General features: G+C 61.9%; 1 protein-coding gene across 4 annotated transcripts; it reads right to left on the bottom strand.

Annotated features, from left to right (window-relative positions):
• Positions 1–1,579: 1,579 nt before the first annotated feature.
• Positions 1,580–14,558, bottom strand: MFGE8 (milk fat globule EGF and factor V/VIII domain containing). Of its 4 annotated transcripts, none has more exons than XM_023650232.2 (9): positions 14,351–14,558; positions 11,633–11,758; positions 11,146–11,277; positions 8,744–8,925; positions 8,182–8,337; positions 7,244–7,388; positions 3,634–3,818; positions 2,454–2,609; positions 1,580–2,348 (listed from the first exon to the last, which is right to left on the bottom strand). In XM_023650232.2, exons 1-9 carry the CDS (start codon positions 14,421–14,423, stop codon positions 2,211–2,213), a joined length of 1,293 nt encoding a protein of 430 aa, XP_023506000.1. In that variant the 5' UTR covers positions 14,424–14,558; the 3' UTR covers positions 1,580–2,210. The 4 variants fall into 4 exon arrangements, with proteins under 4 accessions (XP_023506000.1, XP_023505990.1, XP_070122918.1 ...); XM_023650222.2 differs by having other exon boundaries at positions 3,634–3,821; positions 14,351–14,534; XM_070266817.1 differs by lacking the exon at positions 11,633–11,758.
• Positions 14,559–14,936: the final 378 nt, after the last annotated feature.

Below are 14,936 nucleotides of genomic sequence, written 5' to 3'. Positions count from 1 at the left end.
GCAGGGCTGGCCAGCAGGCAGAACCTCAAAGGTGGCTCTCAGGACTGCAGTCAGGAATAAAAAAGTCAATTCGTGGAGGCGATGCTCAAAGCTATGTCTGTGGAGGAGGCTGCCCAGGGAGAGGGGCCGAGGGCACAAGGGTCAGGAGTGAGGGGGCTCCGCTCCAGGGTCCCAGAAGGTGACAGCGAACATATCCAAGGCTGCAAAGATGAGCAGAAGGCCTGAGAGGTGGTCAAGGCTATTCCAGAGTCGCCCCCGGTCTCGTGGGCCAGATGGTGGGCTTGTGAGTACTACCTACCAGCCCACACGGCCAGCCAAAGAGACTGGCCCACAGAAAATATTCAGTGCCACCTAGAGGGATGAGTTGCAGATGGGAGTGAAGCTCTCAGTTTCCCCTTCTACAAGTGGGACTCCTGGGTTCTAGCAAGGGTCGAGCTACAGTTAGTCCCTGGGGAGGCAGGACATGCCAGCGCAGAGACGTGGGGATGAGATGCTTCTCCTGCTGTCTGCTAGCCCCCGGGAGAGGGCAGAACAGGGCTTGGGGTGGGAAATGCTCCCAGGAGGGAACCCAGAAAGACAGACTCCAAACCCAATCCATGCAGCTCTGCAGAGGAGAGCCCTGACACAGGCAGGAGGGGGCCGAGGGACCCTAGGGGTGGGGAGCCCGACACCCCCCGTTCATTCAGAGATAACAGCCTGGGCCTCTGCTTCTGTCCCTGCCCAGCCAAGAAGCCCTGGCAACAGCAGCTGTCAGGAAGGAGCCAATTCCAGACTAAGTTCCCTGACCAAGTTCCACGAAACCACACCCTGCCTTTGGCAGCCGCGTGGCCAGATCTGCTGCCCAGAGGTGCCTGTCATATCACAGCACGGCTCCCAAAGTTCGTGCCAGAAAATTCACCTTGTGTCCCAAGGCCTCGAACACTAGAGTGGTTTCATGTGCCCCTTTCCCGGCTAGCAGTCCTCCTCTAGCCGCCAGCACCCCTGCTCAGATCACCAGGGCACTGCCCCCACTGGCCACTTCCTGCCGGCCCCTGCATAGGGGAGGGCAAAGGATCACAGTTCCCCTGGGGCTTTCCTCCAAGCCCCGGAGTAAAGATGCCAGCGGCCTCCCACGAGCCTCGGACCCACCTGGCAGAGCCCCAGTCCCTGCCATCCCACACTGCACCCCACCCTGGGGCCCCCCACAGTTCTGAAAGCAGCCCAGGCTCATGGAGTTTCGACTAGTTCCTCCAGCCCACCACTCCAGCTGCAGAGAAAATGCAAAGTGCCGAAGGGAAAAACCAGCAGCACCAGCCTGTCCTCCTGGCATGGCAAGGAAGCAAAGGGAGACAGCCTCTGTACCAGGCACCCCTGGACCCCTCACCGCGCTGGCGCCTGAGGCCCCAGAGCTGCAGGGGTCTGGAGGGGGAGCCCAAGGATTGGGACTCAAAGTCCTGGCTGCGTCCTGCTGCTGTTAAGCGCTCTGTCGTCAGGCAAGCGACACAAGGAGTCTGGGGCTCGGGGTGGACGAGGGTGGGGGGTGGGGACCAGCACAAGCCGAGGCCCATTTCAAAGGAGCAATGATGAACCACAGCAAGAGTTCCAGGGGGTGATATAAATATATTTTGGAAGCTGCCTGTGTACTCTGGGGTGAACAACCAGCACAGAGGGTCCCCCATGCCCACCCACCTCCTCCCCCTCTCTCCATGGACCCACCCCACCCCCTTCCGGTCTCTTTCTAGGCTTCAGGACAAGGGTCAAGAGGGGCTCCAAGGAGATAAGGAGGGGAAGTGTCGGGGGCTAGGTGGCAACAGCAGGAGTGGCAGCAACACGCGTCAGGGCTGAGGGGCAGGAGGCCATTATCTCCCGCCTGGCGCCTAAGGGCCTTCCTCCAGGGCCATGGAATGTGAGGTGTGGGAGAGGGGCTGGGGAGGACAGAGGCTGGAATCGGGGGTCTGAGAGGTGCAGGTCACACATGCCCTACTTCGCCCTTCCCTGTCCATCCCAGACCTCCTCCCCTCCCACAGCGCCTTCAACAAGGGATGGCAGGAGGGCTGGGCGCAGGGGGCATGTGGGAGGTGGAGGGAAGGAGGGAGGGTGGAACCCGCGCCACCAGGTTAGCTACAATCAGGAGGGAGGGTGGAGGAGGCGGCAGGCCCACAGAAGCCAGGAGGACCAGAGAAGGGGCAGGTGCCCCACGGCCCTCCCAGTGGCCTCGGTCTGGCCTACCCCTAACAGCCCAGCAGCTCCACGCGCAGCGTGATGCGGTTGTGCCAGGCCACAGGCAGAATGCGCACGAAGCGAGCCAGGAAGGGCGTCTCAAACATGTTCTTCTTGTGGGAGTTATTGTCCAAGTTGCCAGGGAAGATCTGGAGGCAGAGAGAGTGTCAGGAGGGCCCCAGGCCAGCCCCCTCCTGGCAGAGCACAGGCCAGGCACCCCTGGGGCCGTGTGGGGCAGGCGGCCGGACACTCACCTTGCTGTCTGCGGCCCTCTGGTCCCGGTACTCAGTCCAGTTCGCGCCGTCATTACTGTGGGACACCTTGTAGGCTGCCACGTACTGGATGTGGCCGAAGTCTCGGGCTCCCTGGGTAATGACCCCGGTCACCTGCTTCTGGGAGCCCAGGTCGACCTATAGGAAAAACCAACCACGTTTTCTTTGCCTGAAGCATCTCCATGAAGCAAGAAAAGGCAAACACACTGGGGCATGAACTCTCGTCTGGGGAAAGCCACTTCACCTGGCAGAGCCTCAGTTTCCTCTTCTATAAAATGGACATAAACACCACCACCTACTCTGTCAGACACTGTTCGCAGTCACCGCGCGGAAGCCCCGATTTCAGACCTGGGCCCTGGCCAGCCCCTCGGATGATGGGGACCAGGCAGGAAGGGCTGGAGCCTGGAGGGGCAGGAACGGCTCCCGGGGCCCCTGCAGGGCTGCGCACAGCCTGCCGCTGGTCCTGAGGGGAGTCCACAGGCGGGCGGCTCCTGACGGAACCGGCTCCACAGAATATCATGCCCCTGGGGGCCTCGAGACAGACCTCTGGCTCCTAGTACCCCGGGGAGGCTGCCAGCTGCCCCCCCAGACGTGCAGCCCCAAGACCCAGCTTGCAACCCAACTCACTGCCAACCAGCAGGTGGGCCCCAGACAAAGACTCAGTTTCGTCATCTACACAATGAGCAGATGCCCAGGTTTCCCGTGAAATCCAAGCGCTGTCTCACGGTGTGTCCCAGACAATGGGGCCGAATGCATATGCTCGGTGCTCAGGTGGAAAAATCCCACAGCGTCTGGTCACATGTCCCCCCCCGAACCCTGCCCCACTGTCCGAGGGCTCACTTGTCATGCTGTGGCGGCCAGTAGAGGGGGCACGACCCTACCCACACCCACACCCACACACGCCCTTTCTCCACCTGGGGCTGGGGGCCTCGGTGGAGGCAGTGCTGAGCTCCCGCTCTCCCTCTGGAGTTACAGAATCAGAAGAAGCCGGGGCACACGGGAGGAAGAAAGAGCAAAGCCAAAGAAAAAGCAGGCTTTTGAGAAACTCCCTCTTGGGGAGCAGCAGCCTGAGCCAGGTGGAGGGTGGAGGTCTGGTAGCCCCACCCGGTCCCAGCGGGTCCCAGCCGAGCCCAGCCCTGCGCCCCAGGAGGGGCCGGCCCACCTGCAGCCACTCGGAGGCAGAGTTGCTTTGGGCGGTCCAGGCGTTGAACTTGCCCTGCTTGTCCAGCCGCGCGTAGAAGGGGTACCAGCTAAAGGCGTTCAGGCCCCAGGTCCGGTAGGTGCTGGAGGCAGTGATCTGCCTGTCGGGGATGCTGTTGTCCTCCAGGCCCAGTGGTTCAGCACATCCTGCTAGGAAGGGGGGCTGTCACCACATCCGGGATCCACAGCCTCCCAGGGCTGTGACACAGGCAAGAAAGGGAAAGAACTCTGCAGATCCTGACCAGCCCCTGCATCCTCTTGGACAACAGACAGATGCTCCTTGCACCTTCTAGAGCCACCCATCTGCCCCCGCACTCCTCACCTCAGCCAGCTGCTCTCAGCGCCCACCCCGATCCTGACTTGTCCTTCAGAGTTCATTCCCCCAACCCCCCACCCCAGCACAGGGCAGGCCCTGATCCACCACCTCCCACCTGCCTTCACAGCCTGACTCCTGAGACACCTCCTCCAGGAAGGGTGCCCTGACCACCCAACTCAGGCGGGACTCGTCCCTCCTCTGGACTCCCAGCACTTCCTCTGTCACTCCTGTGGTACAGCTGCGACCCGCACGCTGAGTCCTGGGATTGTCATCAGCAACATTAATAACAACCATCTCAGGGATTCAGTGCTTACATCAGGCATTTAATCTACCCGCAAAAACCCGAACAAAGAGGAAGTGAGTCACCATTCCACAGAGAGAAAACTGAGGCTGAGAGTGACACACATGAACTCCTACCCACGGCAGCACACGGTGACATCATCTCCACCACCACGCACCCACCCAGAGCCGAAGTCCCGCCCAGTGGGGACCTGGCGAAGGACGGACAACATTCTCGTCCTCCAGCAGGTGGAGGTCAGGGAAGTCGGGACTCCTGGGGCTCAGGGGGCATCCTGCACCCTCTCCAGCAGCCCGTCCCTCAGTGTCTCCCAGACGCCTTCACGCACTCCACACTGAGCCCTGGGGGTGCCGTCAGGTCTGCTCCGCCCTCAGGAATGTGCCAGCCGCTCTGCACTAGTCACCTGCACGTGCAGGTGGCGAGGACAGTCAGGGCTGGGCAGGAGAAGAGAAAACTCTCAAGAGAGTGGGGCGTGTCTCCCACCTGCAGAATCCCCGCTCCACAACTCTGTCCCTTTGGGGACTTGGGGGTGGGGGGGCTAGAAAGCCATGCCTCTACCCCGCAGCTTCACGTCACTGTCGCCCCAGATGCATGCACCCTCCCCACTACAGACATGTGCCTGGCAAGCATAAAGATGCCAATTGTACCATCTCCATGAGGGCGGTGCACCAGGAAACCCCCCCCCCCCCGACACACAGGGAACCCACTGGGCTGGGAGGTGGCTCGTCCCGATGCCAGCTAAGGCCTGGGGCAGCTTCAAAGAGGACGCCAAGTCGCATCATCCGCTCAAGGAGGCCTCTCCTAGATCATCTGCTTCCAGCAGTCCATGCCCCTCACTTTCGGGCCTCCCCAGGCAGTCGGACAGCCTTCCTGGGGAGATGCAGCTGGGAGGGCGCCAAGCCCAGGGCTCGCGGCTCCAGCACTCACTATGTGACCCTAGGAGTCCCTTCCCTCTCCAGGCCCCATCCATAAAATGAGATATACAGCAGTGCTTCTCACAGATCCCCTGGGGTCTCGTTAAAATGTGGATTCTGTCTCAGCGGTCTAGGGTGGGGCCGGAGTCTACACTCTACAAGCTCCGGTGATGCTCACGCTGCTGGCCCACGGAGCCCACTGAGAGCTGAGCGCTCTAACCCACTGACTCCACCTTCCTGATCCAAGCACCCGGGTTCCCGCAGGAGTCCCCTCTGCACAGCGGCCCTCTGCCCCATAACCCACACAGCCTGAGGGCTCTCGCCCAGACACAACTCTAATCACATCCCATGGGCAAGCTTTATCTGAGGTAAAGACCTGAAGCCTCAAATGGTCCACACTGCCCTGGCCGGTCTGCTCCATCCTCCTCTCTGGCCTCATCACTCACCAGCTGCCCTCACTCTCTAGGCTCCAGCTCCACTGGCCTGCCTTCCATCCCCTCGACACAACCCAGGGTCTCTGCACTCGCCAACTCCTCGCCTGGAATGCTCTTCCCCAGTTCTTCGTGTGGCTTGCTCTCCATCATTCCAGCCTCCACTCAAAGGCCATCCCAGCAGGGCAGTCCCTGTGCCGTCCCCTCCCCTCCCCGCCCCCGAAGTCGCCCTCCCGGCATCACCCTCTAGTTTTTCTTTTCTTTGCTCTTCGTCTGGCATCAGCCTCCCTCACTAGAATTCAAGTTCCACGAGGTCAGGAATCTCACCGGTATTGCTCCCTGGAGCCAGGTGCTCAGAGGAGCTTGATAAATATCTTAATAAATGTCCACTGAGTTAAATAACTGATGGACTCACCAAGGACACCACCCCTGCCTGCGAAGAGAGGGAGGGCTGCTAGGAAAGGGGCGGGTCCAGACCTGCGGCCACAGCCAGGCCGCCTCACCCCTCGGCTGGCAGGCTCGCCCTCTGGTGGCCTCCGAGGGAGCCAGCCACGACAGGCCACGTGGCAACTGGAACAGCCACAGGTTCAGACCCAGATTCTCGGGGGAGAGGAGCCAGGCTGGGGCGCCCAGACCCGTCTGTCCTTCACCGATCACCTGACCTTCACTCCCCACTAAACCATCAGGCTCAGAAGGCAGTGAGCCCCCGAGCTGGACACGCCGACTTAAGTCCACACTTAGAAAAAGACTAAGCGAAGCCAGCCACAGAACTCAGCTCAGAGGGGTACCGGGCACGTCTGAAAGGGGATGACAGGAGGAGGCGCCACATGGTGGGCGGGTCTTGGGAAGGACTAGAAAGGACGAGCGGCTCCTCCTGCGCTCTGCAGTCCCACCGTGGGCCAGCAGGGGGTGCCATGGCTGCAAAGAGAGGGACACCCAGACCTCAGAGCGCCAGCCCGCTGAGCCACACGGTCAGTCCAGCCCCTGCACCCCGACCTCTCCAACGCTGAGTGTTTTCTGGCTCTGCAGACACTGTGCCTCTCTGTCCCCCCATCCCTCTATCTGGAATTCTCTGGAAAGGGTAGCAGGAAGCCCCAGATCCAGCCCTATTTCTCCTGAATGCAGACCACAGGAGGTTCGGGGGGGAAAGCACTGGCTGGGGGGGCGTCAGAAGCCCAGGGATCCAGATCAAAGTTTCACACTTGCCAGCTGTATGCCCCTGATCACTCATTCATCTGGGCCTCCCTTCTCTCATTCATCGATTCTTCATTCATTCACTCCAAGTATACGCACAGAGCACCTACGAGCCAGGCACTGGCCACACAGCAGTGAACAAAACAGACGAGCTCCTGCCTCAGGGCCGAGGGCTATGCAACAGCACAAACGCATTCCAGAAGCTCAGGGAACCACTCAGAAGCGTGAAAATACTGTGAAAACGGAAGCAGCATCTTTTTCTCTACCGACCAGAATGCCATGGGTGGCAGACAGGGACACCAGGCAGGACCGTGTGGCCGGGTGACCCGCCTCATGCGCGCCCCCCCAGCTCAGCTCTGAGAAGCGGGGCAGGGAAGGCCACCCACCCCGCCCAGGACCGACCCTGCCCCAGCACTCACCATTCACCTCACAGCCCAGGAGCTCGAAGCGCAGGGTGCAGCCGTGATGGCAGGCAACGGGCACCAGCCTCACGTACTGCACCTCCAGAGGGACGTCAAACATGTTGACCTTCAGACCGCTGTTGTCCACATTTCCCACAAACACCTAGGAGGGAAGAGGCAGGCTGGAGGAGTGAGGCAGTGCAGGCTGTGCCCCCTCCTGGGGCTGCCTTGCCGTCCTCCTCTGCTGAGCCTCCTCAGCAGAGGCTCAGCTCTGCTCTGGCCACCCCATGGCCCTCCACACAGGTTCCCCTCCTCACACCTTCCTTGGTCATCACGGGGCTGGGGCACAAACCCCCTGCCTTTCACACAGGACCACCTATAATCTATAGGGTGCCTCTGTGGAAGTTAGGAAAAGACACTCCTTTCTCAGGACACTTTATTATAACAACTTTCCCACAGACAGAAGTACACAAACATAGAATGTCTATAGTGTGAATGGTGCTCACTTAGTAATGACATCCTTGAGCAATATACAACCTGCACAACCGTACATAGTAGCCACGAAGGCTCAAAATGCATCCGAGCTCCAGCACGACAGCCACCCCCCACAGGTCACTGAACCTTTTTGAGTCTCGTTGTTCTCATCTATAAAGTGAGACTGTTCCTCGTAAGCACAGAACATGGGCACGATCTGGGTTTCCTAATTTCTGGGAACCAAGATGCACGTGAAGATCCTCTTCATGGCCCATCACCCAGGGTGCTCTCCCCTCACTGGGTGCTCTCCCCTCACTGGGTACTCTCCCCTCACTGGGCACTCTCCCCTCACTGGGCACTCTCCGCTCACTGGGTACTCTCCCCTCACTGGGTACCCTCCCCTCACTGGGAGCCCTCCAACAGCGCTGGAGCCCCAAGGGGTGCTGACCACAGCCCTTCTTTAGGGCCCCAACAAGCCTCACCTTGTCTTTTGAGTCCCCTGCATCCCGGATGAACTGGAACTTGCGCCCATCGACGCTGTAGGCCACCTTGAAAGTCTTCAGGTACTCAGCAGTGCCCCCGCGGCTGGCACCCTGCGTCACCACGCCTGTCACTCGCATCTTCCGCATGAGGTTCACCTGGACCAGGACAAGGAGGACAAGACCCTTACCTCCGGATGCTTTCTGTCCCACCACTCCCCCCGAGACGGGGAACAAAGGAGTGGGTTTTCTCACTGGCCCTCTCAGGCTCCAGACCCAGCACATGGGAGGGACGAGGCCCCAGGGCCCACATCCAGTGCCAACAGCCCCTCCCTAGCCTGGGGTCTGCCCCCCTCATCCTACCCACCTACCCCAGGCCCCCAAAGACTGCCCCCCACTTACAGATACTTTACCCATGGGTACCTGCTCCCTGCCACCTGGACCTCGTTATGACCCCCGCTGTCCCAACGCAGCAGGGACATACGGAGACCCCCCAACGCAGACACCCTCATCTCACCCTCTGCCCCCCATCACGCCGTCCGCCCCAGGGCCGTCCCTTCCACACCTGGATCCAGGGGTTCTTGTCATAGTTGCTGGCCGTCCAAGCGTTGACGATGCCCGTGCGGTGCAGGCGGGCCAGCTCCGGGACCCAGCGCTGCAGCCCCATGAAGCCGAAGTACACGGACGAGGCGGAGATCTGCGCGTCGGCGATGGCGCCCGTCTCCATGCCCAGCGGCATGGCGCAGGCTGCAGGGAGGGACATGGCAGTCGGCTGGCAGCCCGGGCAGGTGGGAGCCGGAGGACGAGAGCACACGACAGTGTGACCTCTGCTGAGGACCCAGCGCAGAGACCTCAACAGGACAAGGAGGGCCCAAGAGGAGGTACCAAGCAAAGGAGCATGGTGAGGAAGAGAGCAGCCGGGCAGAGTCAGCAGGGCAGGGACCGGGGGCTGCCGGGGGGATCCCAGGCCAGGCCGGCACTGGTGGCCCGGCCGTGACTGGCAGCTGGAGTCTCCCGCCAGGCTGTGTGAGGTAGGTGGTCTGGTTTTACAGGGCAGCGAGCAGCAATCATTCTGGGGGTGGGGGACTAGCGGGAGAGAACAGCAGTGTGGCCCCCTCTTCCTCAGGCTCCCTGCCCCACCAGGAGGACCGCCACGTCCAGCCCAGCCCCTGGCTTCCCCCAGAGGGGGGCTTTGAGAGAAGGGGCCCCTCGGATGGCAGTGAGCAGGATGTGCACTGCAGAAAAAGCAGTAAGAAATCTCCCTGGCGTTTCCTAGAATCCCACTGGCAGGCGTTTTCCGGGTGAGGCGTGAATGCCATTCTGTTTTCTCTTGCACCCCCTGCCCCTTCCAACTGCTGGTCCTGACCCAGGCACCTGGGAAGCTGCCCCTGCCAAGGTCCCATCACCTTCACCTTCACCCCAGGATGTGGTCATGGGGCCCAGCCTCTCTCCTCCCCAGGGGTCCCCACGCTGGGTGCCTGGGCCTCGGTCCCAAACACAGAACCCAGGATGGATCTGCTGTTGCTCCAACACCCCAGGCTCATGCTGAGCTCGGTGCTCTGACACCCTCGCAAGGAGTGAGGCCACACGCCCACGAGGAGAGCCGGCCAGCGCTGGGCAGCGATCTGAACCCAGGTCTCCAAGTCCTCACACCCACCATGGCCATACCCTCAGGGACCCAAACGTGCACTCTTTGGGCCTGTGGGGTCCTTGTGGGCTCCAAGGAAACACACACATAACAAATAAGGAGGCACTGCAAAGGTCCCTCTGGGGGGCTCCCCGACTTGCCCTCTGCCCCAGATGCTGCCTTGTCTAGCCAGGGGCAGACCCCAGGCTGAGGAGCAGAAGAAGGCCAGGTGGGTAATTCCAACTCAGGCACGCCCATAATTACCTGGGCCCCCAGCACATAATTAGTGGCCCCACCCAGGGCTCCATCTGCCTTGGCAAGCCCCTCCCCCTCGACACACACACACTCCTCCACCCAGGATCTCAAATACATGGGCCTCAGGCCAGAGCCCAGGGCCCCGGCCCGCAGTGCTGGCTCCTCTGAGGCAAAGGGCACTGGCATTGCAGGCATTTTAGCTGCTCTCCCCGAGGGCCCAGCTCCCACCCAGGCGGCCAGCCCTCACTGCTCCTTCTATAGGTCAGCAAACCTCAGAGAGAAGCCCCACCTCTGCCGGAAGGAGAACAACCTGCCTCCTGCCCGAGATGCTCAGTGACAGACCCCCTGGACTGCAGAAACCTGGACCCCCACACACCCACCCCGGGGCCTCAGATGTGGACTCACCCCCCACAGAGCTTGAGGAGGAGTCCCCGTTTGCTGGGAGGGACTCCAGCTGGACCAGGAGGGCAGTCAGCGTGAAGTGCCGCTGCTGGCTCCATCGGCTGGGCACCCACCCAGGGCCATTCTGGGGCCGCGGGGATAACCCAGCAGGCCAGGCGGGTCAGCCCCTCTGCACACACTGGGCCTCCGACCTCCTGACCGGGAGGGGACGGCCCGGCCTGCCCAGGCCTCCCCCTCCTCCCTGGGCTCTGTGAGGAGGCCACAGGTCAAACGTGGGCCACGAACTGTCAGACCCTGAGGCCCAAGCCTTATTTACTGACCTCCTTGGCTCTAAAAGATCAAGCAGGTGTTTCTTCTCCCCTCTTGGCAGAAAAGTCTCAAGACTTAACCCTAATGCTGTGTGTTTGGTTCATGATGACCCAGGAAACAGTACTCCCATGACCCCCGGGGCCCCACCGCCCCTCCCTCCCCTCCAGTCCCAGGAGAGAGGGCCAGGCAGGAAAAGCTAGGGGACGGACAACAGGCCCCCTTCCTCCCCGGCCCCGTGGCCTAACCGAGGCTCTGTCCCCTCCTCAGTCTACCCAGAGGCAGCCTTGACACAGGGAACACGGCCAGCACGTGCCCTGGGCGGCCAGCACTGCGGCTCCAGCTCTGCCCCAGAGCAGACGCCCCCGGATACTCACTGGTCTCACAGTGGGTGCCCGTGTAGCCGCGAGGGCAGCTGCAGATGTACTGGGTGAACACGTCCCCGCGGTGTGAGTCGTCGATCACGTGGCATTCGCCATCGTTTTGACAGGGGTTTGGGAAACAGGGACCTGGGGAGTGGGAAGCAGGTTAAGATGGGCAGGTGATCAGGAAGGAGCTGGGGACAGAGACAGGCAGCGGCAGACGGGACCCTCGACCCCAACTCACAAACTCAGCCCACTGCCCGCCCCCTCCAGTCACCTCCACCTTCCTGCAACCTGCCTGATGGTGCTGGGACCCACCAGGCGCCAAGGAGGGTCACAGGGGAACTAGCGCAAATGCAGGAGGCACCCAGCTTCCCAAACGGCCTGGGAGCGCCCAGGGAACTGCTGGCTGACAATGGGCGAGGTGCTGGGGCCCACTGTCCCCTTTGAGCTCAGCGCAGCAGCCTGGCGTGGGACGGCAGGCACGGCCCAGGACGGGTACCTTTCTCAGTCTCGTTGCAAATGAGGCCAGTGAAGCCTTCAGGGCAGAGACAGTAGAAGGGGAGGTCGTCCTGGCCCAGCAAGCAGGTCCCACCATTGAGGCACTGGCTGGAGTCACAGAAGTCACCTGCAATGGCAGCTCTGACTCAGGAACTAGTCATTCACTTGGTAAATGTTTGGAGAGCCAACTACCGTGCGTGGGCTGGGCCCAAGACAGAGAAACCAGGCGCAGGCCAGACCCCCAGAAGCCACGGGAAAGAGGCGGACAAGTCCCCCAGTGAGGGAGAGGCGCCCATAAGCGGTGACAGAGGCCCGCCCGAGGGGCCACTGGAGGTACGGCTTCCACCAGGGAGATGGAGGTCTCCCAGAGGAGGGGACATGTGCGCTGGATCCAAAAGACAGAGTGGGAGTGTGCCAGGCTGGGGAATGAGGAAAGAACATTGCAAAGAAAGGCAGGAGCATGGGGACATGGTACACTGGAGAACACAGACAAGGCTGAAAAGGTAGGCTGGGGCCAGCTGGGAGGGACCTTAAGAAGGACAAGTTCAGACTTTCCTTCTGCAGACCAGGGACTCTTAACCCTCCTCAGCCTCCCCACCACTGTCCACTAGGAAAAAATTATCAGTCTCAAGGCCCCCTGCAGAGATGGCCGGACTCCCCCTGGGGAGGGGCGGGGGGCAGTGTCTGTAGCTCCAGGAAGATCCCTCTGCCACCGGATGGAAATGTGACTGCAACGCGTGAGGCAGGAGACGAGCAGAGCATCAGGAGGCTGTCACAGGCCTCCCGCTGAAAGGGAGTCAGGCAAAGGGGTGAGGAGGAAGGGAGGATTGGAGAAACATGGACCAAGACGACAGAGGTGGGAGGAGCACCAGAGAGGCCCTCACAGCTTCTGGCTGGGGGCCTGGGTGCCGGATGTGCATATTAACCTGTCCCCAGTCCCTTGACTCTGGCAAAGTGCTGCCCACTACGTCAAGCAGGCCTGCAGAGGGAGGGTCTTCCAGCCCACCTTAGCATCCCAGAAGGGCTGCCCCAGATCCCACGCCCCACCCCAACATGGGGGGTAAGACGTGAGATATCTTTTTCCCTCCTCGCAGAGTCACACCATCCCAGGCTGGAGGGTCCCCCTGAAATCCCAAAGCCCCCGAGAGCAGGGCCAGGGCTCCACGGAAGGGGACACCGTTAACGAGCGATGCAGCCCTCAGAGTTCCATCTGGGGGCCGGCCTCAGGAGCTCAAGGCCACTCCCGACAAGCTATTAGTCACTGGCTTTAAATAGCAGGTTAATCCCCTCCCCTGACCTGGCAGGCGGCGGGCAGCACCACCGACAGAGGCTTGGGGATGGCCAGAGTCCTGGGCTCCGGTCCCAACAAGATCCAGCTCCTCTTCTTTCCAGTCCCAACCGCGTCCCCTCCCTATATGGCTCCGGGGCAAAGCGGTCCCTCCCTGTATGCTCCGGGGCAACGCCGTCCAGTGGGAAAAAGGGAAAGTGAGAGGCGCCTCCCACCAGGCAGGTCTTGCACTGACACACCTGCGCACAGCAGCCGAGGTGCTTCCCTCTTCCAGGAGGAGCCAGATCAACCTGAGCTAAACCACCTGCCGGATGTCAGGTCCTGCCCTCTGGGGGATCTCCCCAGGGGTGCTGTGCCAGAGCGCAGCTGTGGGGACAGAGAGGAGTGGAAAGGGACATCAGAGACCCAGCCGTCTCTCAGGGTCGCTGGGGAGAGCCACCAGCTCCCAAGAGCGTGGAAGCCTGGAGTGCCCTTAAGGCTTCCGCTGCAGGCCTGGGGGTCAGGCTGTCACCGGATGGCAGAGCCAGGGCTCAGCTGGGACCCCTCCCCTTGCTCCAGTCAATCCTATTTCTACCAGACAAGGATGGAAGGGGCGCCTGGAGAGTCCTTGATATCCCCCCCTACACACACAGACAGGGGGCATCCTTTTCCCAGCCCTGGAGGGGACTGCGTGGCCCCCGGCGCAGGGGACGGGCGTCCCCATGACCGCCTGCTGGAGGGCGGAGGCCTCTTAGCCGGGGGAGGAGGACCAAGGAAGATACAGCAGCAGGCCAAGGCCGCGGGGGGGAGTCGGAGCCGCCACCGCAAGAAGCAGCCCTTTTTCTAAGCCCCTCCCTAGACTCTATGCCCCTCCTGGGCCCAACCTAGAGCCCCGTCCATTCCGACTCCCCAGCCCCCAGTCCGTCCATCCGTGTCCCCACCCCCAACCCCGGCTTAGCTGCCGGAACATCTACAAGCAGGGGCGCAAAACTCCAATGAACCGACCGGCCGCCAGGGCTGGGGAGGGACTTGCCAGACAAAGTTTGCTGCAGAACCCTCATCAATACAAGAGTCCCAGAAACTTCTAGGTGGAAGGCGCGCGCGAGGCACGCACTTCAATGGCCTCATTTTACAGATGGGCAAAGAGAGGCCCGACACAGCGGATTCCTTTGTTATGCGTAAGCCCCATTCCTGGGGGGCGGCGGGGCTGTCACCGGTGTTCCGAGTCGCCGCCCAAACGCTCCAGCCCGTAGGACCGGCTAAGAGCCCCAGGCGCGGAGACAGCAGCGGAGGCCGCGCGCATCCCCGCCCCGGGTCGGGGAGGTCGCCCCTCTGCACGGCCCCGGCGCTTCGCCCAAGTTTGTAAACAGCAGAGGTGGAGGGAGGCGCGCGGCGGACATCGAGCGCGCGCGGGGAGGAGGGCGCGGGCGCGGGCGCGGGCGGTGCACTCACCCGAGGCGGCGAAGAGGCCCGAGGCGCCCAGGAGCGCGCCGCAGAGCGCGGCCAGCAGGCGGGGGCCGGACATGCTGTGGAGGGACCGGCGCGGGGCTCAGCAGGGACACGCGGGCTCGCCCTCCGCCGCCCGGACGCGGATAAATCGGGCGGCGCCGCCCCGCCCACCGGGCCGCCGGCTCCGCCCAGGCCGATCGGAGGCGGGCTCGGGGCGGGGCTCCGCGGCCCGGGAGGGAAGGGGGACCAAGGGGTCCGCAGCCCCCGCCTCCGCCCCGGCCACGCCCCGCATCCTGTGTGGTGCCGGCGACCAGGCCCAGAGTCCTGGTTCGCCTGGGCAGGAAAGGGCGCAGAAGGAGTTGGTTTCTTGTTGTTTAATTTTAGCCTTAAGAAAAGATGCTCGACCTTATTCATAAGGAAAATGCAAATTAAAAGTACAATGAGTGCCATGTTTCACTTATGAGATTGGCAAGCATGAAATTATTAGCGCACGGTTAGCGCCAGGCTGTGGGGAACAGGCCCTAGCCTGCCTTGTTGGAGGAAGTGTGAATTGGCTCAACTTCGCCGTGCTACTTGGCAGTACCTATCA

This window comes from Equus caballus, chromosome 1, assembly GCF_041296265.1.
Source record: "Equus caballus isolate H_3958 breed thoroughbred chromosome 1, TB-T2T, whole genome shotgun sequence".
Classification (NCBI taxonomy): domain Eukaryota; kingdom Metazoa; phylum Chordata; class Mammalia; order Perissodactyla; family Equidae; genus Equus; species Equus caballus.
This window is presented reverse-complemented; position numbering and strand designations above follow the sequence as displayed.

Bases quoted from the DNA above. Each gene is read 5' to 3' on its own strand.
- MFGE8 (XM_023650222.2), bottom strand. From the start codon at position 14,423: ATGTCCGGCCCCCGCCTGCTGGCCGCGCTCTGCGGCGCGCTCCTGGGC. The intron at 7,389-8,181 runs GTGAGGCTTGTT...CTTCCCTCCTAG, and splicing joins CAGGGGACTCAAAAGACAAG to GTGTTTGTGGGAAATGTGGA. The intron at 3,822-7,243 runs GTGAGTGCTGGG...CCCCCTTCCTAG, and splicing joins CCTGGGCTGTGAGGTGAATG to CAGGATGTGCTGAACCACTG.